The following is a 26,788-nucleotide window of genomic DNA, read 5'->3' on the forward strand; positions in this document are numbered from 1 at the left end:
AGACATCTTCCTCTAGATTCTAAAGACATGCTTATCTACAATATCCACATAGATATTCGAGGAAACCAAAACTAATAATGATGATGATGATGATGATAGTTTTTCTATATAAATAAGTGTGGAATAAATGGCATAAAGAAATGGCAGAAAGTCTTCTTGTGGGAATGGTGTACTGTCTGTACAGAATAGAATGAGCTTCAAGCAAGGTGATACCATCAAAATGAAATCTCTGGCAGAAAGGTATATGAGGCAAAACCAGAGAAATATAAAAGGTTTATGACAGTTTTCTGTCTTTTGTTCTTTCATTTTTGTAATTTTATTTGTGATTATAATACAACTGTATAATATGTCCCTTCCTGGTCACACTCCCTAACACTTTTTATGTGCATACCCAACCCTTGTTCTAAAAATCATGGCCTCTTTTTATTTAATTGTTGTTACAAACATATATAAACACATATGTAAGTGCATAATACACACACACACACACACACACAGACACACACACACAGACACACACACACACACATATATATGTATATATTGTATATATATATACAATCTTATTTATGTAAATAATTAGGAATGATATAAATAAAACCTGCTAAGTCTGTGTGCTACTTGTATGTGCATTTTCAGGAGTGACCATTTGTAGTTAGATAACTAATTGGTGTGCTTTTCCTTAGGACAATTTCTCCCATTCTCAGCATTACTTCATTGCCTATAGTTCTTTATCTACATTTAGGACTTGTGAGCCTCCCCCATCTACATTATTATGTCTACTGATGTCATCAATTCTTAGGTCTTATTTAGGCAGCCATATTGGTGAGACTTCATGGATGTAATTTTTCTGACATTTCATGGAGACACAGTCTCACAGCAAAATTTAAGAACAGCTTTTCTAAGAGGGAAACATCTCAGGGGACCGAATAAACACATGAAAATTTCAACTCTTATATTGAAGATTTTATAGATTATAATTAATGTATTAATATTGGGAACAAGACTTCAAACCATCTTACTCATTTGAATTTTAACTATTTAATTATATCAGTTATGAGAATGACTTTGAGAAGAACAAATTATAAAAAGGGAGTCTTTTTTGCTTTTTGTGTTGTCTTCTCTTTTCATTGTGGTGTTTGTTGCAATTTTTCTAAATGTAATTGACAATGACTTGAAGGAACATAGTGGTTTTGTGGATATTTTGAAAATAACTGAAGGAATTAAAACATGTAGGAAATGGTGATTGATGGGATGCCATAGTTAGGAGAATGATGATGCAGAAAGACTCAAAGGTCACTTTTAGGTCAATAGTTCTGTCTGTAGGGAGTCTGCTCCTCTTGCCAACTGTGCAGGAACAGGTAAATGAATAGAACTGGGAAAAGCCCAGACAGGTTTGTCTTCTGACATGTTGAATGTGAACATTTTTAATGACAGAATGGGGATATGCTTGATCATTTATTTATAAGACTTTTCTATCTACATTGTTCAAAACATATTGCTTGCTTCTAATTAGTTAACTATGAAAAATTCATGGAGTATCCCTTCAGGGTAGTAACAATGGGATAAGAAACAGCTGCAGAGTACTATAGAATGACATGTGATATATATGACTGACAATTCCTTTAAAAGATTACTAATTTTCTGGGATGACTGAAGATTTATTTGTTGGTCACTTTCTTATTTTCTACAATACATCTAGTTGTCTGTAAAAAGTGCTAATTTCTACACTGCTTTAAATTTTGACATGACTATGTTCAATAAGAAAGTAATTTTATGATTAGAGTGCACACATAACAAATTTAGATACCGAGATGTGATTTAAATGGGTTTATTATTATGTGTGTGTATTGTGCTTGTATGCTTGTGCCAAGATGTGTATGAGAAGGTCAAATGTCACCTTTGTCGAACTGGCTCCCTTCTTCCACTTTTATGTAGGTCCCAGAGAAAGAACTCAGGTAGTTTGGTTTACAAAGCTAAACCACATCACTGGCCCCATATCACTGAGTTGTATGCTTTTTTGGAGTGTGGTTCAGTAACAGTAATGTCAAATTACAAAATGATCATTTTGGTCTCATGCTGTAGCTCTGGTGGAACTGTTTGCTAGCCCATACCATCTCTTAGCTTCCAGTTTCATAGAATAGAAAAGAAAAACATCACAATAAATAATCTCTCTCTTATCTTTAATTTTATTGTAATAGTGTTTCATGATATAGCTGGCCTATCTTAAATTTGTGACCCACCTATATTACTTTCCTGAGTTGGATGAATACAAACAGGTCACCATGATCAGCTTATGTATATATATTGGAGATAACCACTGAGGAAAGCAATTTTTATTGACTCTTTAGAGTTATTAGTAAGAGTATTTTTTTTGTTTTGGTTTTGAATCCTCTTTATGTTTCCCAGGCTTCAACCAGTAATTCTTCTGCTTTTGTCTCTTGAATGCTTGTTTGCAGCCTGACTATTAAGAACTTTTACTTATTAAAAATTTATACACACACACACACACACACACACACACACACACACACACACACATATATATATATATATAGTTTTGCACGGAATATTTTATGTCATCTTTGCAGCAAATTTTCTATGAGCTTAATAATTCTTAACAGTATAACCTTTATTTTTTTAATTATGAGATACCATTGGCCAACCAAATCAATATTAACTTTTATTATGTAAGTTCACGCATAATGGTAGCAAGAGCTTGTTAACTATGCTTGAGATTTATTATTCTGTTGGGAGAGGTTAAGATCAAATTCTCCTTTAGCAACAAAATATCAAAATTTATATTTTACATTTTTACTTAAAAATTATCAAATACATATTTAGTTATCTTAGAATCTTTTACATTAGATATATTGGTTAGTAATTTTTTTTCTACTTGACACAAATCAGGGATTATTTGGCAAGATGCAGTTTTAAATGAAAAGTGCCTTCATCAGAATGGCTTGTAGGAAGTCTGTGGGGCATTTTCTTGATTAAGGATTTATGTGAAAGGACCCAACCCACTGAGCATGGTACCCATTGAAGTTCTGAGTGGTAAAATGAAGCTGGCTGAGCAAGCCAATATGTAGTATTTCTCCCTGGCCTCTGCTTTAGTTCCAGACTCCAGGTTCCTACATTGAGTTCTTGACTTGGCTTTTGTGAGTATGTGGTGATATCTTGCTTGTATCAATAAAGCCTGTCTGAGGGTCAGAGAATGCACCTTGCCACTAGCTAACTATAGAGGTCTGGAGGTCTGTACAGACAGCAGGAAGTGAGTTAGCTGGGCAGATACAGTACAAAAGCAGGGAAAAACAGGAAATTGCTGTCTTATCTGCTGTGATGTTAAGGAGGTAAGGTATGCTGTGGCTTGCTTCTGTCTGATCTCTCAGCATTTCCCCCTATATCTGACTCTGGCTTATTATCTAGACCAATTAAGAATTCCATTTATATGAGTGACAGACTGTTTTCAAGAAACATAAGTCCAATAAACCCTTTCTTCCTCACTTTGTTTTTGGGTACTGTATTTTACAGCAGCAAAATAAATCAAACCAGGACACTGTGCTTTGATCATATTCACACACACACACACACACACACACACACACACACACACACACACACACACAATTTTATTTATACTTTTTGTTTTATACATAGTAGTTGACACATGATTATTCTTGATGTATGCTCAGTTTTAGGCATTTAATGACACAAAATTATTTTGTGGATTTGGGAGAGGTTGAACAGTATGTATGTGGGGATCAGAGAACAATTTTTGCAAGTCAGTTTTCTCCCTACATTTTGTTGGTTCTGGAGGTACAACTCAGGTCATCAGGCTTGATGGGTGAAAAGTTCCTTGATGCAATGAACCATATTATAGGCCCTAAATTTTTTTTTTACAAATATCAAATCATTTTATCCTCAATTTGTTCTTCCAAATTCACATATTGTGGAAAACTTAGAGAAACATAACGTGACTCCATGACGATACAGAAGGAAGTACTTAAAACACAAGCATTTTCTAATATCAAAAGGGCAGCCTTCAGAACCTACATGCAAGTAATGTTGCACAGAATGTGCAGATTGTATTTATATATTTGCAATTTTATATATATATATATGTATATATATATGTGTGTGTGTGTGTGTGTGTGTGTGTGTGTGTGTGTGTGTGTGTGTGTGTTTAATAAAGAAAATGGCCATGAATACATAAAAGAGGTCAAGGAGGAGTATATTGGAGGTTTTTGAGGGAGAAAGGGGATAAATTATGTAATTATGTTATGACAGAAAAATAAAATTCTTAGTTTTATGGAAAGGACTGGTGGTTTTGTAGGAGTTTCTCTTATGTGTTACAGGCTGCCTTAGTTTGACATCTTCTGTTGGAAAGCTGCACTGGAACCCATTAAGTGATTTCTGCTTGGAGTGGACTTTGTTTCATCTCTAATTGAAAAGGGGAGTGGGAGACAGACACTTGCGCTCTCATGAGCTCCCTGAAAGTCAAAGGAGCCACATGCCACCTGATACTGTCTTTGTGTGTGAAGAAACAGTGAAGCAAAAGCAGAAATCCAAATCAATGGTGACTTCAGAAGATAGAAAACATTTTCTTCCTTTACCTCAGTAGAAATGTTAAACATTTTGTATTAAATACATTTAATGCAAATTCCATAAAGAACACAAAACCCGCAACTGAATTCCAGGAGTATGTATGGTTCAGTATGGTGCCTGTTTCTGTTTCGAACAGCTACTGGATGAATTGTGGAGAGGGCGGAGGGATGAGCAAAGGAGCCAAGATGGGGCTGGAGAGACCTGCAGAAACAGTGGACCTGACCTAGTGAGAGCATGGAAACAGCATTAGACCAGACCAAGCCCTCTGAATGTGGGTGCTAGCTAGGAAGCCAGGGCAGTCTATGGGACCTCTAACATTGCAGCCAGTCTTCAACCCTAGAGTACAAACCGGCTTTAGGAGCCCATTCCCTATGGAGGGTATGATACTGTTGCAGCCCAGATACAACAAGGAGGGCCTTTGCCCTCCCCCAAACGATGTGACATACTTTGAAGGTCCCTGGTGGAGGGCCTCACCATCCCTGGGAAGGAGTGGGGAAATGGGTTGGGGGGTTTGATGGGGACATGGGAGGATGGGAGGGCGAGGGAATGGAGGCATGGATATGTAAATATGAATAGAAATTAAAGAATTTAAATAAATAAAAAAGAACACAAAACCGTCAGGCTTACGTTTCCCTTGTGATAAACAAACTAGAAAAGAAGGTACACCATCTGAGCTTTTATTACAGTGTACATTAATGAGATGGGGATATCTAAAACCTTTGAAGTCTGCAGACTTTATTTACTCACTATGATGGAGTACTTAGTGATTTGTTGCTGTTAGATAATTGCCCATTAGCGTTTTTATTGATTCGCCTTTCTGGAGATGAAAGAAACAAATGGAATTTGTTAGTACTTTATTATTGAATCCCTTTGAATAAGGAATACTAAGAATCCGAGTCTTTATTAAACTGAGAAGCTGCTTGAAGTGATGCTTTTTAGAAGTTCAGAAGAATAGGAAGTACAACTACACTCCTGCCTGAGCCCAGGCACTGGGTATGTTCTGGGTGCCCATCACCTGACTCTCACTCTTATTCTGCAGTCATTGCATTTAGTGCACTGGTTCTTCATCACCTCTAGGTTTTAGTGAACTGTTCCCTCCTAAAGCAGATGCTACTCAGTCTTCAAAACCAGCCAAAAGAAAATCCTCCTTTTCTCTGTGAAGTGATTCTCTTTGCTTCAAACTCTTCCACACTTGTATCTGTTCCAGATGTCCTTCTGTATGCCATGACTGAGTTCCCTACCAATGACAGGTGGGAGTGTGGATAAACATCAGTCCTCAGAGCAGGAAGCCACACCATAGATTGATCTGGGAACTTGGAGGGGGTCTTCTAGTCACAAACATTGAAAGAATTTCAGCACAAAATACTTTCTTCTTCTATTACCTTTGTTTCAGTGTGAAATATTTTCCATGTGGCAGTTGTAGTTTTACTAAACTTTTCTCATCTACTGCATAACTTACCACAAAAAGAAATAGACCTAACAACTTTTATATTCATTGTTTATTAAGAAATTACTCTTAATTTAGAAGTTCAGAAGAATAGGAAGTACAACTACACTCCTGCCTGAGCCCAGGCACTGGGTATGTTCTGGGTGCCCATCACCTGCCTCTCACTCTTATTCTGCAGTCATTGCATTTAGTGCACTGGTTCTTCATCTCTGTGTCTCTTTCTTTGATTAAGATCTTATTATAATTATATATATTCTCTCTCTCTCTATCACACACACACACACACACACACACACACACACACACACACAGACACACAGAGGAAATTTTAAAGGGAGATGAACATGAATATAAAACCAAAATTTTACCATTTTCTTGCATGGTCTAAGATTTTCTTGCTAATTTATGTCATTTTGTCAAATACATATTTGTGCAGCCTGCTGTCTTATATAGTTTAGATCTACTTGCTTGGGGATTACCCTTCTTTCAGTAATCTCGTGCACTAATTAACAATCAGGAAAATGCCTCACAGGACTGCCTATGGGTTATTCCAACATAGGAGTTCCTCAACTGAGATTCCTTATTCCTATGAAACAATAGGATTTGACAAATTGACCACTGCTTCTAACTACCACAGTGTATTTGCTAGCAATGTTTAATCTATGCAGGGCTTTGGGATAAGTAAGTTAGATCTTTTAAGAGTGTGGCTGTGTCATTGCTGTTACAATTTTCCTTGGCAAATCTAAGAACTTCTTGAGTCCACAAAAGCAAATTAGGTACTGAAGTTGAAATAAGATATCTTTGAAGGGAATGGGTGAGCAAGAGGAGGAAAATATGGCAAATAGAGTTGGGAAGAGAGGGAGGAGCCTGGCATATGGTGTTTCACTTAGGCTCCACAGGGCAAAACCACTGAGAAGATAGTGGAAGATGTGATAGATGGCTTCGTGTAATAATTTTTATTATTTTTAACTTTTATGTTGTAATAAACCTCCCTTTCCTACACTTCCATAGACTCAATTTCAGTGTGGATTCCATGGTTGTGTGAATGATCCTGTGTGTGTCAGATTGGTAGTAAAGTCCAAACTAATTAAAGCCAAAAAGATGATTTCATGGTGGAAATGACATAGAATAGAAACAAAACATTAAACTGAGAATCATAGTAATTGGAAAATATAGAAGTGGCATGTGAAAGTTTCCTATTCTAAAACTCTGTAGAAAATGTGATTTTGAAAGTGTTGGAGATGGGGGTTTGCATTAGAAATAACTGTCTTATCTGTCAATGTCATAAAATGAGAAACAGCCTGCAAACTGTTATCTTAGATAAGCCAGAAGAATTAATGAATTCCAGGGCCTTAAGGCAGCCTTCATATATGTGGCAACAATTATATTTCTTGGCTTGTCTGTTAAGGTCACTGGTAATGAATGACAAGACAAATTATTGAAAATGTGCATATTTCTGACTACAAAAGTGAAATTATCTGGTACAAGGTCATCTTAAGGTGTTGGAAAAATAATTAAAGCCTAAGGGAAAATCCATGGAGAGAGGACAAAAGACAAATGGATACTATTTTTTTTTCTGATTTCAATAATCAAAATATAAAGAGCAGGTTCTGTGAAGCTTGATTCCCATTGGGAATGTACTTCTAAAACATGTAAAAATACCTAAATATCCAACAACAATAAAAATAATTCCTAATAAATTTCTTCATAAAGAAATAAAGAGTACATTACCCTCCATAAAAAGTCATGTAAAAATCAAACCTGCAATTTATCAAGAAAATACACATACTTATGCATAACTTCTCCCAAGTTTACATGAACTTTGAAAACTCACACTGTGAACCTCATTGTAGAAACGTGAAAAAGAGAAGAATCCACAGACAGAGACAAAATAATTGGGCTTATATACTCAGGTGACCTAAATGATGGATTTCAGTGCTTGTGCACTGAAATGTCCTTAATTAATTAATTAACTGTGGTGTCCTTAATTATTTCTTTGACCTTCAAATCTAGCTTAGGATTCTTAAAGAGAGCTATATAAATTTCTAAGAAATTATCACCAGTACCCATTACCAAAGAATAGCACATACACAAATTTCATAAAATTTCCTAAATTTATAACTTGGGAAATTGCTACTCTCAGATACCAAACAGATTTTGAAATTGCATTAGCTCTTCTATCAAACTAGTATACTGGGAACCATGTGCTAGAAAACCATCCTAATTGTCATACCCAAGGAACAAGCTAGAATCATCCCAAAAGGATATTTTTGGAAATTATGGAATTTATTTATTTTTTATTTGGGGGAGGTGGGAATGAACACATGATAGAGTGAGCATGTGGAGGCCAGAGAACAACGTCTAGAAGAAAATTCTTTCCTTCTACCATATGAGGTCCTAGGTCAGACTTAAGTCATCAGGCTTGGTGGAAAGTCCTTATTTGCTGAGCCATCCTGCCTAGCCTGCAATGGATTTTAACACAAGCATAGTTTTTTCTCAACTAATTCAAGGTGGCACAGAAACATTGGAATACTCTTTATATTAGACTAAAGAATAGAATGAGCAGCATAACAGAAAGATAAACTCCTAATTTGCATGAACCTTCGAGCAAAAGAATCCCAAGCAAATGGAATTAGGAAGCAAGCAGGTACCATTATTCAAATATCTGCAAAAAGATGTTAAACAATAATAAGTTAGAAGATACAAAGAAAAAAATCAGTTTATACTGATGAATACAAAAATTAATCACCAGTAAATAAGAATTTCAAACATATGGACACCAAACATAGGAGCACTAAATTTAATGAAATAGTTATAAAAATCTATAGATATCAAGTCATAGAATGATTCAAATCTAAAAATGGTGAATGATTTCAATACCCTATTCTTACCAGGCAACTTATGATCTATACAGGAAAAAACATATAAAATAAATGATATGTTAGATAAAATGTAATAAAAGACAGTTAGAGAACATTCCACTTAAACATTGCATAATAAATGCTAGAAGCACGCTTCTAGCAAACTATACATCATAAGAAAGGATACAAATCAAGTTTTAATAAATATAGAAAAATTGAAATCATGCCTTGAATTCTATCTGACCAAAAGAGAGTGAAATTAAATCAATAACAAGACTACAGGACATGCACAAATTCATAAAAATTTAGCACATTGTGAAATGATGAGCTATATATCAGAAAGATAAAGAAAGAGATATAAAGATCACAAGAATTAAATGAAAATAAAAACACAAAAACACAAGAGATACAATAAAAAATAGTCCCAAGAGAGAACTATACAGCTACAATTGACTGCATAAAGTAAAATAAAACAAATCACAAATCAGTAATAGTGAAAATTGGTGTCTTTGGAAAAGCAGATACCGAATGTCTATACTCTTCACTCTATGCTTTTTATTCCTTAAAAACAGTCTCTTCCTGAACACAGAACTGGGCTAGTAGCCATCAAATTTATTGGTTCCACCCTCCATGGTGGTAGGGCTACAGGTGCATGTAGCCATGACCTGCTTTACATGTGGGTACTGGGATGCAAGTTCAAGGCCCATAGGCAAATTACTGAGTTAACTTTTCAGTTCCCTCTTTATCTACTCCTATTCATTATAGTATTTGAAGTTTAACCTACAGCAATAAGTGAAAGAAATAAGAGAGAATCCAGTAGAAATAAAAATATCCTTATTTTTAGATTGTATACTACACATAAAAGACCCTAAAGATATCACTAGAAAGTCCTCCGTTCTTTTTTTTTTTTTTTTTTTTTTCAAATTAGGGAACAAGCTTGTTTCACATGTCAATCCCTTTTCCCTCTCCCTCCCCTCCACTCCATCCCTCCCTCCCCAACACAACCCACCCCCTCCCCATCCACCCTCCACTCCTCAGGCAGCATGGGTTCCTTGACAGTGGCTCCCCAAAGTCCACTACATCATCCTAGGCCTGGCCTACACCCTCCCCCAAGTGTCCAGGCCAAGAGTGCATTTCTTCACATGGGATGGGCTCTCAAATTCCCTTCTTAAACCAGGGAAAAATACTAATCCACTACCAGGGGCTCCGTGGAGTACAGAGGCCTCCTCATTCACATCCATGTTCAGGGGTCTGGATCAGTCCCATGCTGGCCTCCCAGACAGAAGTCTAGGGTCCACCTGTTCCCCCTTGTTCAGGCCAGCTGTTTCTGTGGGTTTCTCCAGTCTGGTATTGACCCATTTGATCTTCATTCCTCCCTCTCTGCAACTAAGTTCCAGGATTCAGTTCAGTGTATATTTGTGGATGTCTGCCTCTGCTTTCATCAGCCAGTAGATGAGGGCTCTAGGATGGCAAAAAAGTAGTCATCAGTCTCATTATAGGGGAAGGGCTTTTAGGTTATCCTCTCCACCATTGTGTAGATTTTCAGTTCATGTCATCCTGTAGGTCTCTGGAAATCTCCCTAGTACCAGATCTCTGCTCGGACCTATAATGGCTCCCTTAAATATGGTATCTCTCATCCTGCTCTCCTCTAATGCTCCCCCAACTCAATATTTCTGCTCCTCCATTCCCTCCTCTGCTCTCCTTTCCTCCTGCTCTCATTCTGGCAGCTTCCTCTCCCCTACCCTCATGCTCCCAATTAGCTCAGGAGTTCCTGCCACTTCCCATTCCTGGGGTCTATGCATTTTTCCCCTTAGAGTCTTTCTTGTTTCCTAGTTTCTTTGGTGAAGAGTATGCTAGGCTGGTAATCCTTTGCTCTATGTCTAAAATTCATATATGAGTGAGTACATGCCATGTTTGTCTTTTTGTGACTGGGTTACCTCACTCAGGATGGTTTCTTCTAGTTCCATCCATTTGCTTGTGAATTTCAAGATTCCATTGCATTTTTTCTGCTGAGTAGCACTCCATTATGTAAATGTCCCACATTTTCTCTATCCATTCTTCAGTTGAGGGGCATCTAGGTTGCTTCCAGGGTCTGGCTATTACAAACTGTGCTGCTATGAACATGGTTGAACATATGTCCTTGTTGTATGAACGTGCATTATTTGGGTATATGCCCAAGAGAGGAATTTTTGGATCTCGAGCTAGACTGATTCCCATTTTTTTTCTGAGCAATTGCCATATTGATTTCCAAAGTGGTCTTACAAGTTTACACTCCCACCAGCAATGGAGGAGTGTTCCTTTTTCTCCACAACCTCTCCAGCATAGATTGCCATTGGTGTTTTTGATTTTAGGCATTCTGACAGGTGTGAGGTGGTATCTCAAAGTTGTTTTGCCTTGCATTTCTCTGATGGCCAAGGATTTTGAGCACTTTCTTAAGTGCCTTTTAGCCATTTCAGATTCCTCTGTTGAGAATTCTCTATTTAGTTCTGCACCCCACTTTTTAATTTCATTGTTTGATGTTTTGGTGGCTAGCTTCTTGAGTTCATTGTATAATTTGGAGATCAGCCCTCTGTCAGATGTAGGGTTGGTGAAGATCTTTTCTCATTCTGTGGGCTCTCATTTTTCCTTACTGACTGTGTCCTTTGCCTTACAGAAACTTCTCAGTTTCAGGAGGTCCCATTTATTAATTTCAGATCTCAATGTCTGTGCTACTGGTGTAATGTTCAGGAAGCTGTCTCCTGTGCCAATTCATTCAAGGGTATCTCCCACTTTCTCTTCTAGAAGATTCAGTGTGGCTGGATTTATGTTCAGATCTTTCATCCATTTGCATGGTGACAGATATGGATCTATCTGCAATCTTCTGCATGTCCGAGTCTAGTTGTGCCAGCACCACTTGTTGAAGATGTTATCTTTCTTCCATTGTATAGATTTAGCATCTTAGTCAAAAATAAGTGTTCATAGGTGTGTGGGTTAATATCAGGATTTTCAATTCCATTGATCTATCTGTCTTTTTTTGTGCCAATACCAAGCTGTTTTCAGAACTATGGCTCTATAATAGAGCTTGAAGTCAGGGATGGTGATGCCTTCAGAAGATCCTTTATTGTACAGAGTTGTTTTGGCTATTCTGGGTTACTTGTTTTTCCATATAAAGTTGAGTATTGTTCTTTCAAAGTCTGTGAAGAATTGTGTTGGTATTTTGATGGGAATTGCATTGAATTTGTAGATTGCTTTTGGCAAGATTGCCATTTTTACTATGTTGATTCTACCTATCCAAGAGCATGGGAGTTCTTTCCATTCTCTGGTATCTTCTTTAATTGAAAGTCCTCAATTCTTACAAACATTTTCACCAACAAAACTAATATATATATAAATCATAAGTTCTTTTCAATAATTGTAATGAAAATAATGAGAAAAGAAAGCAGGAGTAAGCCACTTATACTTTCCTCAAAAAATATCTTGCAATAAATCTAAACAAGAAATTGAAAGGTTTTACAGTGCAAATTTCTAAATGGTGAAGAAAAAATAAAAGAATACACTAGAAGATGGAAAGATGTACATGATATACTCAGAAGAAAAGTTCTTATGAAACACATTGCCATTTATAATTAAGGCATACAATGAACATATTTTAAATTTTATAGGTTCACATATTGTGATAAATGTTAGGGAAAAATATTTGTGGTCTCACCATCCATGACAATGAATTTTGTGCTACCCAATAGCTTGCCTCAAACTAGGCGCTTTGTACATCTAGATTTAGTACAGATAAAACTGTTTGTCAGTTATTTACCATGGATTGATAAACAGATGAAAGAAAAGTGGCTTCCTTCAGGCACCAGCTACAGAATATCCACAATATTATTTATTCATACTTAATTTATTATTTATTCAAAATTCATTGTGATATCCAAAATATTACCCCATCAAAACTTTAGTAACTCTATGTCAATAACAAAAAAAGGTAGTGTGATTGATGCCTGTGACTCTCCCTTTCCATCTCCTACACACTTCTAATTTTTCTTTTATATTTGACTTACATATAACATTTTTAAAGACTCACCCATAAGCTTGTGACTTGGAATATTTGATCTGCCAATCGTTAGATCTTTGGAACTTCAGTGAAAAGAAGTAAATTCTGGTCAATGAGGAGGAAGCTGAAATAGAATGCCTGTGTTTTCTAGTACCACATGTAATGGCATTGCTTAGATGAAGCTCTTTTTTTTGCCACTTATGCAACAAGATAAACTATCAGTCCTGGTTACTACCTGTTGAGTGAGTTCTTAAAATGAAGAAAAATCTCTATAATGTCTTGTCTGTTTAGTATTTTAACAGACCCGCACGGTTGAATCCACTGGATACAAAGGAGATAGTGGAGTCAATAGCCAATCTAGTCTCTACATTTTAAATTACGAGACAGTTGGATATGGCAAGGGAATGCATTAAAATTAGTCCTATTTGTTAATAGTGTCTACAGATGTCATTTCACAGAAATGACTTTTGTGCTTCTTTCAAGACATTCACAGGAATATTAATGTGAGTATAATAGACTTAAATTGAACTAAACTTGCATCTTCAAAATAGGAAAATAATTTAAAACCTTATAAAAGTAAAATATAAGCAACAGAATGGATAAATATAATAGTTGCTATGAATTGCATAAATGAACTCAGGAGTCTGTACTATATTTTATTACTTAAAACATATGATATTAAATGTTCTGTTGTGGTAGTGTGAAAACACTGCCTAGCCAATAGAAAAGGGAAATACTGCTACTCAAGATCCAAAGTAAGTTCAGGGCCAATCACAGTCACTTGAGTGATGTTTATGGCAGTAATTTCTTTTTTTCTTTTAATGATGTCCATTGCAGCATTATTTTTTATTAGAAAGAAGATTATTTTAAATGTTAATCCCAGGTCCCTCTCCCTCCCCTCCTCCCCTGTCCCCCCCAACCAACACCCTACCTATCCCATACTCTTTCTGCTTCCCAGGGACGGTGAGGCCTTCCATAGTGGGAATTTAAAGTCTGTCATATCCTTTGGGATAGGGCCTAGACCCACCCCTTTGTGTTTAGGCTCAGGGAGTAACCCTCTATGAGGGATTGGCTCCCAAAGTCCATTCCTATGCTAGGGATAAGTACTACAAGGGGCCCCATAGGTTTCCAAGGTCTCCTCACTGACACCCACATTCAGATGCCAGGAAATAATCAAACTGGGGGGCAGAAATCAATAAAATCTTCACAAAGAAAACAATTCAAAAAATCAATATAACAAATAGTTGGTTCTTTGAGAAAATCAACAAAATGGACAAACTGTTATCAAAGTTAACCAAAAGGCAGAGAGAGATCGTGCAAATTAACAAAATCAGAAATGAAAAGGGGGACATAACAAGGGACACTGAAGAAATCCAGAGAATCTTCAGGTCATACTTTAAAACCTGTACTCCACAAAATTGGAAAATTTAAAGGAAATGGAGAATTTTTGAACCGTTATCACTTACTAAAATTGAATCAAGAACAGATAAGCAACTTAAACAGACCTATAAACTCTAAGGAAATAGAAGCAGTCATCAAAGTCTTCCAAAAAAAAAAAAAAAAAAAAAAAAAAAAAAAAAAAAAAAAAAAAAAACAGGGCCAGATGGATTCACTGCAGGATTCTACCATAAATTCAAAGAAGTGCTAATACCAATACTCCTAAAATTGTTCCACAAAATAGAAGCAGAAGGGACATTGCCAAACTCTTTTTACGAGGTTACAAAACCTTGATACCCAAGCCACACAAAGACACAACTAAGAAAGAGAACTACAGACCAATATCCCTCATGAACATTGATGAAAAAAATTCTCAATAAAATCCTAGCAAATCGAATACAAGATCATATCAGAGAAATCATCCACCATGATCAATCCCAGGGATGCAAGGATGGTTCAACATATGAAAATCCATCAATGTAATCCACCATATAAACAGACTGAGAAAAAAAAACACACATGATCATCTCACTAGATGCTGAAAAAGCCTTTGACAAAACCCACCACCCCTTCATGATAAAGGTCTTGGAGAAATCAGGGATAACAGGAACGTATCTCAACATAATAAAAGCAATATACAGCAAGCCAACAGCCAACATCAAATTAAATGGAGAGAAACTGGATCCAATTCCTCTAAAATCAGGGACAAGACAAGGCTGTCCACTCTCTCCATACCTCTACAATATTGTCCTTGAAGTCCTAGCTAGAGCAATAAGACAACAAAAGGAGATCAAGGGAATACAAATCGGAAAGGAAGAAGTCAAACTCTCACTATTTGCAGACAATATGATAGTCTACATTAGTGACCCGAGAAAAACTCTACCAGGGAACTCCTACAGCTGATAAACACCTTCAGCTAAGTGGCAGGATACAAGATTAACTTATTTCTTACACTTTTAAAACAGTTGCTATAATCAATATTTTACAGATATTCGTAGATATTAGCAAACTTCCAATTAAGGATATGTTTGTGCACATGCATGTTAAACATGTGAAAAACTAAGAAAATTGGAGTTGGATATAAATAAGTGATGTATTCCTTTCCTCCTCTTTAGCCTCCTCACACTATCAACAGGTAGCTGATATGCTCAACACTGAAAGGACCTAAGACACTTCTGATTATTCAGTGCTGGATCTACCAAAACTGACTGTGGGTGCACTGTTACAGATATCTTCATATGTATAATGTATTTGTACACATGTGGTTTTTAAGGCAAAACTTTTTGAATACAGTCCCTACTATAAAACATCTTACTCTATTTCTAAGAAGAAATACAAGTACAAAATGTCAGTTCCATTATATAATAGCTACACATGAGAAATGAAAGGTAGTACATGTAGGAAGGAATGCTTCTTGTTTATACAGAATGGACATTCTTATAGCTTGAAAGCACGTGAATAGTAATACACTGTTGTAACCATAACTCTTTCTGCCAGTTGCCTGAGTTTTGCTGCCACATTAGGGCCCCAAAATAACACACAGAGTCTTATATTAGTTACAATGCTTTTGGCCAATGACGAGGATTTTTTATTTGCTAGCTCTGTCTTAGGTATCAACCATTAATCTATATATTTTTACAAAGATTTATCTTTTTGTGGACACCAGCATCGTGTGTCATCTCTTTCCAGGCTCACATGGGTGACTCCTGTATTTACTACATTTCCCCAAATCCTCCTCAACTCCTAGCCCCACCTATCTTGCTTTCCTATTGGCCATCAGTGCTTTATTTAGCAACCAATAAGACAAACATATACACAGAAGGACTTCCCCCATCACAATGTGAAGAGGTTTTGATTTTCTTTAAATTCCTGCCTAACAGAGGTTTTCACATCTTAAATTCTGCATCTTACATTCTTATGTATCATCCATCATTTCTCCTTCTGTTTCTTAACATATTTTTAAACTCCTTCATGTCTGACATATGTTTTCCTTGTGCAATCCCCTTACTAGTTTTTATATAGTGTATTGTATTCAGTCTTGGATTCACCAAGTGTTTACTGTGAGATTGACACATGCTGAGCATGTGTCAGCATGTCCTAGTTCTGGGAACAAAGCAAGGATTAAAATAAAATTCTAAACTTTAAAAAAAATATATACCAGAGTAAGACAAGATAGACACAAACAAATTAGTAAATGTGTTATTTATGTGCAGACATTGTAACAAGTTTTATGGAAAGTGCATGTCATGAAATGGCATGAATAACCACTCATCAACACTAATGGACCAGAAAATTATTAATAAATGTCCTTAATATTAGTGGGTTCTGTAAGAAGAAAAAATGGTGAAATAGAACATGGCAAAAAATATATTTTATAGGATAGTCAAGAATGTTTTATTAAGAAGAGGATTTTTGAGTTTGCAACCAATCTCAGGAAAGAACATTCTGGGAAAAGAATATTACAGACTAAAAGAAAAAGTAATAAATATCTGAAATTGAAGGGGAACATGTTTGCTGCCACTTCAGGGAGGTCTATGCTACTAGAGATGGTTGATGAGGGAGAGAGTGGGAAGATATCATAGTGAAGAGGTAAATAGTCCTTGGGTAGGTCTTGAAGGTCATGGCAAGGAACTCAATTTTCAACACACATATATGGAATGTGGAGAGCTGTGAAGGAAAGGAGGCAAGTTTAGTCTTACTTTTTTTTTTTAAATGTGTGCACCTAAATTGAAAAAGGCTTCTCGAAGGGAAAGTTCAGGACGCAACGTGAAAACCCCTTAAGAGATGCTGGAGACTCCAGGCAAGAGTGAGGGGCTTTGGTTTTCAGTGTAGATGGATATTTGATTTTAATGATTTGAAAGAAAAATGAGAACAATAATTTAATTGAATTGGATTAAATATAGGTGTATTTTGAAAATAACTGGATGTAGAACAAGAGAAAAAGTGACCACAGACAACCCTAAGGCCTGAGGCACTGCTCATCAGCAGCATAGAAAGTGTCTTGTGTATATCAACTGTCTTAGTTAATTACATACAATGCAGAATCAAAATAGACCATTTGGAAACGTGGACCCCAACTTTCAGAGAGCTTAATTCTTGGAACAAAACATTGGACTCATTATAAAAAAACTTAATATTTTTACAAAATAAAATAATGCTTTTTCTTGTGAAGTTCTTGTGTCATAGTGTATAAACAGACAGATTAGAGAAGTCTCTGGTTTCCTAATAGCTGTGTAGACACTGTGCTTGGCTTCAAAGCATACTATATCTGAGGTAACTGTTGCTGAGAGCAGTGCTATTTAATAGTACTCCTTGCTTTGGTGTATGAATTTAGGGTATATTTTATTTGCAATGGAATCCTAACACATACTTTAAAATGGATTTAATATATTAATTGTGTTGTCTTTATTTCCATTGTCTGTCAGTGTGCCAGAGGTAAAATATACTGGTCTTAAAGGATTTGTTTTTCAAATGGCCAAATTGGCACACACAAAACCTTAACTGGTGACAAATTAACTATTTAATGATATGTCTCCAATATCTTTCTAGAATCTTTGTAGAACGTCATTGGCCTATAATTGCTACCCTTTATGAGTATACATACATATATAATACATTTCATTTATAGTCTTTTAGGTACATTTTACATTCAAATATTCAAAAAAGAACAGTTATTTATTGACCTGATAACATGGAGAAATTCTTTAAGTATTCTGAATTCATTTTGTATAACAAGAGTTTGAGAAGTACGACAAATTGTTGTCTTTATTTGATATAGTATTTGGAAACTTGGAAGGAATAATTAGAGATGAGCTGTTTTCAGTCTTTACATGCATTTAATAGACTGATGCTTAAAATACCCTTGATGCAACTGAAAGAACTTCACATGTTTGTCTTGTCTCTGCATGTTCAGGCTTTCTTGAGTTGATGATCGTTAGTATACATCATATAGTCATATGATACAGAATTAAGTATAAAAAAAACAAAAAAGAAGAAGAAATGGAAATAAAGACTTACTGAGCTAAAACAAGTAGAACAATGCAGAAAATGTACTAAAGAATTTTCATGAATGTACCTTTAAAATTTAAATAATGAAACCTAGTTTCTTTCATTTTATAGTTCCTTTGCTACTATTCATATTAGTAAATAACCCCAAAGAATATCCAGGGTCTACTGTTTTCTCTCCAGGATGATCCCTTAACACTGATTCAAATGTGATCCTAATACCTATATTGATCCATTTAATAGTATGTATGCATGTGTTTTTTGTGTGTCTATCAATAGAAAATGACACCATCTATTGGACAGACATGGGACTTAATAAAATCAGCAGAGCTAAAAGAGATCAGACATGGAAAGAAGACATTGTTACCAATGGCTTGGGAAGAGTGGAAGGAATAGCTGTTGACTGGATCGCTGGTAAAAAAAAAAAAAAAAAAAGAAAAATCTATGGCTTATTCTTGTTTTTATTCCACAGTTATTTTTTTCTAGGGGGTTCATTCTTTAAACTATTTCTGGTTCTTGTTTCTAACATCTTAAAAATTCTTTCTAGCCAAAGGGGTAAATTTTCTACTTAGCCTTTGGATAGAATTTTATTTAGATGTAGAATGTGTGTATTGTTAACTTTGCTCAGTTCTCCAGAGAGTTCCATGTGGTAAACAAATTTTAAGAAGTTTCCTTTTGCTAAAGTCAGAGTAAAAACACTTACTCTGAAATGTTGGGAGAAGTTTCCACTTGGCTCAAACATGTCAATATATACTAAATAGTTTAAAACAGCAAAATATGAGATTTGGATTTGAAGACTGTATGAATTAGTTTAATTATACCTGTTTATTAAATATACAATCAAAGGAAATAAACAAGCTCTTAGTTATGTAAAGACTCAGAAACTTAATTTCAAGCATACCTGAGAAACATTTCTATTACTCCTAACTTGATTGTGGGCATTTCTTTATTTTTCCTAGGCAACATATATTGGACAGATCATGGTTTCAATTTAATTGAAGTTGCAAGACTCAATGGCTCTTTCCGTTATGTTATTATTTCCCAAGGCCTGGATCAACCAAGATCTATAGCTGTGCACCCAGAAAAAGGGTAATTTTAAGATTTATATATATTTTCTGGGCCTGAACTGTATTTTCTTAAGTTATGTTTGGAAAATTTAGACATTAGCATTATTGCAACTATAATATGTACAACATATAATAATTTTAACATATAAAGTTTAATTTTATGATTATTTGTTTAAAATCATAATTATCATGAACTTTAAAATTATTTTTTAAATTATTTAACAATTTTGTATAATGTATTTTGGCCAATCTCATGCCCTGTTCCCTCTCTTATCCCATACCCATTCCCAATGAACACTTTCTTCCCAGCCATACCCACTCCTACTTTATAAGTTTTTACTTAATTTTTGTTAACCAGTGAATCAAAATAGAGTTGATTGTAGATGGTAGGGGACATTGATATTAACGTGGCTATAAAACTGAACAATACAAAACCAAAAAAACAACCGAGTAACCAACCCCAACAGTCATTAACTACCAAGAGCTAGACAGAAGAGGTGGGTCCTAATGATACTGTTTCTTATCCATGATAAGATGTTCATGGATCCATCATGTACAGGTATTGTGGAGTTAAACACTTCTGTGTGTTCATGGCATTAGGCAGAATGGACTACATGTTCATACTTAGATAAGTCAAATGGGCAAACAAAAGATTAAATATTGATGTATTTAATAATAAAATATGTACTCCATCACCTAGAGCTTGGATAATGTCTTAGTGTAATAAATCTGTACCAGATGTTAGAATAAGATTCATTTCTATAAGCCCCGGAAACTTCTGACTTGTCAGGGTTTAAAGAGACAATTATTTTTTGGGCACAAAAAATAGTTCCTTTGATTGTTCTATTTTTCTTGCCCTTCTAACACATTCTCCTTTATGAATTATTTTTATGGGTCTATTTTTCTTTTTGTTGTAATATACTGATTATACTTATTGTCACAATGGTATTTTTACAATGCACATAAGACATTATGATAATTTTTACCTCTTGTTATTCTCCTTTATACAGTTCTCATTCCTGATTATCTACTTCCTCTTTTCAATTAGTACCAATTCTACTATGTTTTTTTTTTGTGGGGGGGGATGAGTTTACACAATGAGTTTCATTAGGTACACTTTCAGGAATCAAAATTTACTAGCACATGGACATCTTAACAGAAACTAGTCTACTGAAGATTCTCTCTCTCTCTCTCTCTCTCTCTCTCTCTCTCTCTCTCTCTCTCTCTCTTTCACCATCCACCCCTCTCTCTCCAAGGCAAAACTTGTCTATACCTTCTCAGGAGTGATGGGGTGGTGCCTCTTGAGTTGCAGCTGCCCCCACCAACAAGCATAAACTTTTTAAATGTCTTCTTGGTTGTGATCAGTGGAGCCTCAGAGTAGCTCTACACCTCTGTGATGAAAAGGTGATGGACCCATTTTAGAGCAGGTCTTGTGTGGGGAATCAGTGCAGCTGAGAGTTCAAATGTGTGCAGTAGCTGTGCTGTATCAAAGACAGCAAACCACAAAGCCTCCCACTGTTTATGTGGCTCATACATTCTTTCTGACTTACCTTTCAAAATGTTTCATGAGCCTTGGGGATGCTATCATTGTCCCAATTAGGGCCAGACATTATGCTATTTATTTTCAGCAATTTCTTCATTTCTGAGTTTCTGTAATAATGTGGTAACCACCACTCACTGAAAAAGAAAAACAAAGAGGAAGAAACATTTATGACCAAAGTTGACAACATTATTAATGCATGAGAATAATCATAAATATTTAGAAGGCAACTTGAAAGGCACATCATGTTCATTTACCAAAACAAAGTCAGCACATTCACCGCTAAAGACTATACCCTCTCCAGCCATGGATTTTGACTAGATTTATAGTACCAGAAATAAATTCCTGCCTCTGAAGTAGGCATCAAATACAATCAGAAAGTGATTATTTATGGTTGTTTATCCTCCAAGGAGTTTATCCTCCAAATTACTAATGCACCAATGGGTAACATCATGCCTGGCATAAAGAGTTCTCATATGAATATGACTGTGATGACATTTCTGCTCCAGCAGCCTGTACAACATCTTTTAAAACTGTGAAAGCTAGCATTCAGGGAGGAATCTTCCATCTCAGTTCCAGCTTGGTTTCTCTATGTCATGCAACAAACACATAATATATTTTACATATTTTCCACAATAAAGTCTTATCATATAGTTCTTGTGAGTAACTATTGAGTCTATCTCAACCAGCAAGAAGGACACGACCATGACTCTTCTTCAAGCAGTTTATTCAGGAACATTGTACATCAGCTTCTCCTACTTCTACCTAGCTTCTCTCTCTGCTTCTACCTCAGCTTCTTCCTCAGCTTCTACCTCAGCTTCAATATCTCCCAGTGCCCTGGCAAGCCCTTAAAAGCAAGCTCATTCCCCAATTAACTCACGCCACCTGACAATCCCGGATAGCAAGCTCATTACCCAATTAGCTCATGCCACCTGATGATCCTGGATAGGTCACAGCTGGAGGAGGCACACCAGATCCACTAAGAGCTTCCAAATAAGGCTTGTTTACATCTAAGCTCGGTCTCCCTGGCATCCAGCCAGGTGCCATCTTGGGACTGTGACTCCCCACAAGTAACCAACAGCAGTGATAAAAGCCTGTAGATTTGGGGGAACACAAACATCTTCCAGGCTGGTACTATCATTTAATAATGTTATAGTTTCTGGGAGACGCATAGTCCATCCATTCAAGAAAATGCCATTAAAATTATTTTTTATTTTTATTTTTTAAATAAGTTTAAAATAATTGTTTTGTATAGCTCTTGTGCACACACTTATTTGTGTTGACACCCCCTTTCTTCTTTTATTTCTCAGATCCCTTATCCTATCTCCACTTAAATTTTCACAGCCCCAGTATTTCCCATATATTATTTTTTATACTCTCATGGGCCTCTTCATAGTTTCTTAACTTCTGTATACTTACCCACATAAATACACACATAAAAATTAGAAACAAGGATCCACACATAAGAAAAAAATGTGGTGTTTGTGTTTTTTTAATTTAAATTCTTTAATTACTACTCATATTTACATATCCATCCCCCCATTCCCTAGCCCGCCCATCCTCCCATGTTCCGGACCAACCCATGCCCCCAAGTCCTTCCCAGGGATAGTGAGGCACTCCACCAGGGCCTTCAAAGTCTGTCATATCATTTGGGGGAGGGCCTAGGCCCTCCTTTCTGTATCTAGGCTGCAATAGTATCCCTCCTAAAATGATTGAAATGCTGCTTTTTCCTGGTTTCACACAAAGCCATAGGATATCATATCTATCCTCACATCCTTCCATTGCTCTTTGTAGACATTTCTCAGACTTACTCTTTCACCAATTGAGAGACCATGATCTTATCAGTTACTTATAAAGATCTCTATAAATACTTTTGACTTCCTAATCTCCAGTCCTTATCATAAAATTTACATTTCAGTTTATGAGCCAAGAACTTTTATATTTATAACGATGCTGGAATATTCTGTGTATGCCCTCACTGTTTATATAAACTATTTCATAAAGAGCCACATGTTTCATGATTGCAGTTAAGAGGAGAAATGTTTTATAGGAAAAAATAATTATTATTTGAAAACACCAGTGACAGGTGTCCCTCTAAACATTAGCATGAATGTATTTATTGACTTAACTCCAGTGGAAAAGGAATTAAAATGAAATGTTTATGAAAATCATTCAAAATGACTTCCAAGTAATATTATCATAGAATTTTAAGCTCTAAAATTCCTATGTTAGAAATAAAACACAGCATTTTACAATTCTGTTTGAAATTAAAACATGGCAGGTGATACTGTCAAGGGAAAGGCATAGCATAATAGAGCAAATTGTCGAAATTCAAGATATTAATTTGCCGTGTAAGGTAGGCATGAATCCTGTTTTGAAACAATAAAGACTTGAAGTCTCTTTAAATGTAGCCAAATGCAAAACAGGAACCACGTAGGAATTTAGTTCCTCTTGAAAAGTCAACTTTCTCCTCATGGACTTTTTTACCTTTTGGCAGCTCCTTAGAATTGAGCAGAATTGAATGTTATCATTTTTCTTTATACTAAAAAGTCATTTACTGCATACAAAAGTATAGGAAATTATGTCATGGCATGGAAAAATTTGATTAATTGTGCAAAGCACAAAATTGCAATTAAAACTAAACATTTGTTTTCCTTTCTTAGGCACCAGGATATATGTTACCTGTTTTGACTGAGCGTCAAGTCTCTGTTTAAGAGCAATTATTTATTAAAAATGTAATTTTTCATATAAGTTTAACACATAATAGTATTCAAGATTTTTACCAAATCAGAATTTCATTATGAAATATTTAGATTTTTCTGTGTTGAGATACTTTCTGTGATCAGTTAATCACAAAAGCATGCTACAGTACATTTTCTCAGCCATATTAATCAACATGATAAGCATCTTCCAGCTGAAAAGCATGGCCTCAGTTGGGGCTGTAATCCCAGAATGAGAGTGTTGCTCATCTCTCTGTGTTTTATGTTCCTAAAGGTTCTGCTTATTCAGGTCTCTACCTTTCCTAATCTCAGGCTTTCATTTGTACAGTACAATTTAATTTTGGATAAATCCAAATCTCTTGACCTTATTAAATTGATGAGTTAACTCACCATAAAATTTTTGTCATGCAATTATATTTGGTATTCTTTCAGCTCTCTTTCTCTTTTAAATTTTGTTTACTTTTATTTTATGTGTATTGGTATTTTGCTTGTATGTATGTCTGAAGATGCCAGATCCCCTGGGACTGGAGTTACAGACAGTGGTGAGCTGCCATGTGGGTGCTGGGAATTGAGCCTCAGTGCTCGTAACTGCTGAATTTTCTCTCCAACCCTTAAAGATACTCTTACATACATAAAAATTGAGATGAAATCTACATCTAGAATAGTTTTTCTTTAAAAATCTTTTTAGTCAACAAATTGTGTCAGTACACAACTTAACATCTTGCATGGAAACATCACAAATTCAAAATAAGATGTTATTACTTTTAAGTAAGATAAAGCTGCTTCACAAAACTAAGCTCCAAGCATTCATGATATTCCTCACTCCACCTCTGTTTTTATGTAGACACATCTCTTATTAAATTCAAGATAGCTCAGGAAAAATATCATACAATACAAAATTATTACCATTGTTACAACATTACACAACGAAGATGGTGGTAAATGCTTGGATTTTTTTCCTAGCCTGTCCATTGTTTGATCATATGAACAGAAAATATTCACTTTTAGAGCCATCATTTCCATTGCTCTGGAAATTAGGGTTAAATACGGGAAACAGCTTACTTAGACTACTTGTTCTGTAAGGTCCACATAATGATATACAATTGCTGGGCATTTGGATTTGAATGAGTCAGTTTATCAAATTGATAACAAGCAAAAGTAAAAGAATAAAAATCAAGCACCAGAAGGAACCTGGAGAGAATGAGACATCATTAGATGAAGTGCTCACAGCATGTCCCAGAAATGAGTGAATTAACCTGTGAGAGGGAAAGCCAAAGGAAGCCACATCAAATTGTGGAAAATTGACTTCGAAAGCCAGCAGGGGTTTTAGTTTGAGAGAACCCTTGGTGGAGAAGTGTCCCCTCAAGTGAGACTTCCAAGATGAAAACAACAAACCAACAAAACAAAACAAATAGCATACGGATAGGGACCATCAGATTGGGTGCTTTAGATTATTATCAAGCAGAAACTGGCTGGATAAACTATGATAGGCAGTTGAGAGAATCTCAAACAAACAGCACATGCCAACTTTTTCATCGATGGACTTCTGGCTTTCCTTTTCACTGTAGACATTTTTTTTATTATTATTATAGGATAAATGGTAATCTTGTTTGAAAAGAGCCTGCCTTCTAGCTGTCCTCAAGGGCATAGTGTTTTTAACTTAACTATTTGCTGTTTTCCTTTCATCTTGTTTTAAAAGCTTAAGGGGCCAGGGAGGGACCTTTAGAGGAGAGAGTGAGGGCCTCTGTTTCCTGGAGTCTGCTTTCACCAAGCTTGAACAGGACATTATGATTTACTAATATAAAGTATAGTAGGAAATTACCAATACGGAGTCAGGTAGAAATATAAGGGTATTTAATAGGGAAAAGCCTTACTTACAGAGCGAACCAGCCAGCCGGTGGTAGTCTGTACAGCAAGAAGCAAAGAGAGACCGAAACCGAAACGCAGTCCCCCTACTCACTCTGACCACGCCCTCACAAGCCCTCAGGTACTCCTGTAGCCAGCCCCTAAGAAGGCCTGGCTACAGCTTCCCCTACAATAAAGTGTATTACAAAGCACATTAAAATCATGCTTCCTCACTCATTTGGCGTAATTGTAGATGGATTAGCATTAAGTAAAAGGTTTATTATATGCATTCACATCCCTGTTTGCATATGTTTAAATATCATGGGAATGACTCTCCTGACTCCACAGTGCCTCCATTGTAATTCAGCAGTGCCTGTCTCCTGTCTTTTTACAATCATGACTTTGTCCTTAGAGAATTAAATGACATCCTACATTTGTCTACCAATTAATATTTTTAATATATTGAAAGTATGACTTGAAGTTTTAATCTTGGGCTTCAGCTACTTAGAATTTTAGTCACACCTCTTTCATTTTGTTGTCAAATATCAGCACAAATATTTTATATAGTTTTTTATAAAAGATCACTTATGAATATAATTCAAAATAACATGAATGGAATATGTACATTTTGTCTTCTGTAAGTTTTTGAGGTTAATTAATAGTTTTTGTTACTATACAAAAATAAGAAGGCTTTGCTTAGGTTTCCTATATAACTCAGGAAATACCTTTTCTTGAACTATACTAATTTATATATTAATCTTCATAGAAAATGTATACACATTACTGTCTGTAAGAATGACTACCTTATTTTTCTGAACTTTAGTTTTACATAGGTTGAAAGCTTGTGTGTTCATAATTTCAAATTTACAAATAATTCTATTCACCTAAAAGAATGATTTTCTTTGCTATCATAGTAATGTTAAATTTAAGAATGAATAAGAAGTGAATGAATCTCTACTTTCATAGTTCACTCAATTTTTCAACATGATTTGTCTCAATTTAACTTCTCTTTCTCGATATCATATCTTTCACATCAGTTTTTAAAGGCAGATGCTTTCTTTTGTAAGTGTGAAACCATCTGTTAGGATGGCATCACATGCAAATTTTTAAAGGAAGTTACAACCATTGGTGTTTAGATGCAGGAATTGAATAATACTACATTTAAATTTAAAATATCATAATTTTTGGATGCTATAATACAGTTCTGAATAAAACATAGAAAGACAAGGAA

General features: G+C 35.6%; 1 protein-coding gene and 1 non-coding gene across 2 annotated transcripts in view; one reads left to right on the plus strand and one right to left on the minus strand.

The window, feature by feature from the left end:
• LOC100773941 (low-density lipoprotein receptor-related protein 1B) overlaps positions 1 to 26,788 on the plus strand; it is a 1,050,824-nt gene that overhangs the window by 537,741 nt on the left and 486,295 nt on the right. The window contains exons 34-35 of the mRNA XM_035447074.1: positions 18,665 to 18,799; positions 19,345 to 19,474. Coding sequence (XP_035302965.1) covers positions 18,665 to 18,799; positions 19,345 to 19,474 — 265 coding nt within the window. The remainder of the gene's footprint in view (positions 1 to 18,664; positions 18,800 to 19,344; positions 19,475 to 26,788) is intronic.
• Positions 16,578 to 16,677, minus strand: LOC113831546. Its single transcript, XR_003486740.1, has one exon. It is a non-coding gene; the product is annotated as a small nucleolar RNA U13 (small nucleolar RNA).

This window comes from Cricetulus griseus, chromosome 6 (genome assembly GCF_003668045.3).
Source record: "Cricetulus griseus strain 17A/GY chromosome 6, alternate assembly CriGri-PICRH-1.0, whole genome shotgun sequence".
Classification (NCBI taxonomy): domain Eukaryota; kingdom Metazoa; phylum Chordata; class Mammalia; order Rodentia; family Cricetidae; genus Cricetulus; species Cricetulus griseus.